This window comes from Chenopodium album, chromosome 8, assembly GCF_948465745.1.
Source record: "Chenopodium album chromosome 8, dcCheAlbu1.1, whole genome shotgun sequence".
In the NCBI taxonomy this organism is placed as follows: domain Eukaryota; kingdom Viridiplantae; phylum Streptophyta; class Magnoliopsida; order Caryophyllales; family Amaranthaceae; genus Chenopodium; species Chenopodium album.
This window is the reverse complement of record NC_137841.1, coordinates 55673705-55674952: the sequence shown is the minus strand read 5'-3', so window position 1 is coordinate 55674952 and position 1248 is coordinate 55673705. Positions and strand designations below refer to the sequence as shown.

The window sequence follows — 1248 nt, the reverse complement described above, 5'->3', positions numbered from 1 at the left end:
ATAACTTCCTCAATATTCATCGGAATTGGGCTTATAATATATCGTTGGAAAGCTCTTGTCAAGACCCATCCAACTACACTACTATTGGACCCATATCATGGACCAACCAAACTGTATTGGCTGTTTTTTTTTAAATAAGTTTTCAAAAACAGAGAGAAGAGAATAGAAATCAAAACTATCCGCAACACTAAACTTTCCACACTTTTACTTCATTCGATTATGATTCGACGTGAAAGGTACTCATCACTGGGTTTGGTTTTGGGGAGACATAAATGGGTGTCTACAGCGAGCTTCAGGGGGAAGAGAATACTCCAGTGGTGGGTGGGAGGATTGCAAGACAACGCTGGCAGCCCCCTAATGGAGAATGCGTGAAACTGAACGTTGATGCTGGCGTGCTGGATGGTCTGGGTTCTTCTGTTGGGGCTGTTGTGAGAGATAGGGGTGGTGTGGCGCTGCTGGCAGGGGCATGGTGTCTAGAGGAGAGGTGGCAGACTGAAATCGCTGAAGCTATGGCAATGTTACTTGGTCTAAGAACAGCAGCAGAGTATGGGTTTCGTGAAGTAATTGTGGAAAGTGATAGCTTTGGTCTTGTCAATGCAATGAAGTCACAGGAAAGGGGAAGTAGTTCTCTTCATAACATTTTTTATGATATTTATCATGTTTCTAGGTCTTTTTCTAGGGTGTCTTTTTCGTTTACGCGTAGAGAAGCTAATAAGGTCGCCCATGAATTAGCTCATATGAGTCCATGGTGTGTAGGAAGGCGTATTTGGGAGTCGGAGTTTTCGGATGTCATTGTACCCCTTCTGAATTCTGATATTGCTATGAATGAATGATCTGCTCCCTTTGGGGCCTTGTTTCAAAAAAAAATAATAATAATAATAATAACTATAATAATAATACTAATAACAATAACAGTAATAACAACAACAATTACAAAACTATAATAACATAATATTACTACTAATAACAATAACAGTAATGACAACAACAATTACAAAACAATAATAACATAATTACTAATTAATAATAATAATAATAATAATAATAATAATAATAATAATAATAATAATAATAATAATAATAATAATAATAATAAGGTTTCAAAAAAAAAAATACTAATAATAATAATATTACTACTAATAACAATAACAATAATAACAACAATTACGAAACAAGAATAACATTATTACTAATTACTCAAGCTATCAAAAACATAATCAAAATAACAATAAAAAATAAAATAAACAA

General features: G+C 33.9%; 1 protein-coding gene across 1 annotated transcript; it reads left to right on the top strand.

Annotated features, from left to right (window-relative positions):
* Nucleotides 1-272: 272 nt before the first annotated feature.
* Nucleotides 273-833, top strand: LOC145643067 (uncharacterized). The gene has a single exon (XM_081694229.1). The coding sequence runs from the start codon at nt 273-275 to the stop codon at nt 831-833; it is 561 nt and encodes a 186-aa protein (XP_081550355.1).
* The last annotated feature ends 415 nt before the right edge of the window (nt 834-1248 follow it).

Bases quoted from the DNA above. Each gene is read 5' to 3' on its own strand.
- LOC145643067 (XM_081694229.1), top strand. From the start codon at position 273: ATGGGTGTCTACAGCGAGCTTCAGGGGGAAGAGAATACTCCAGTGGTG.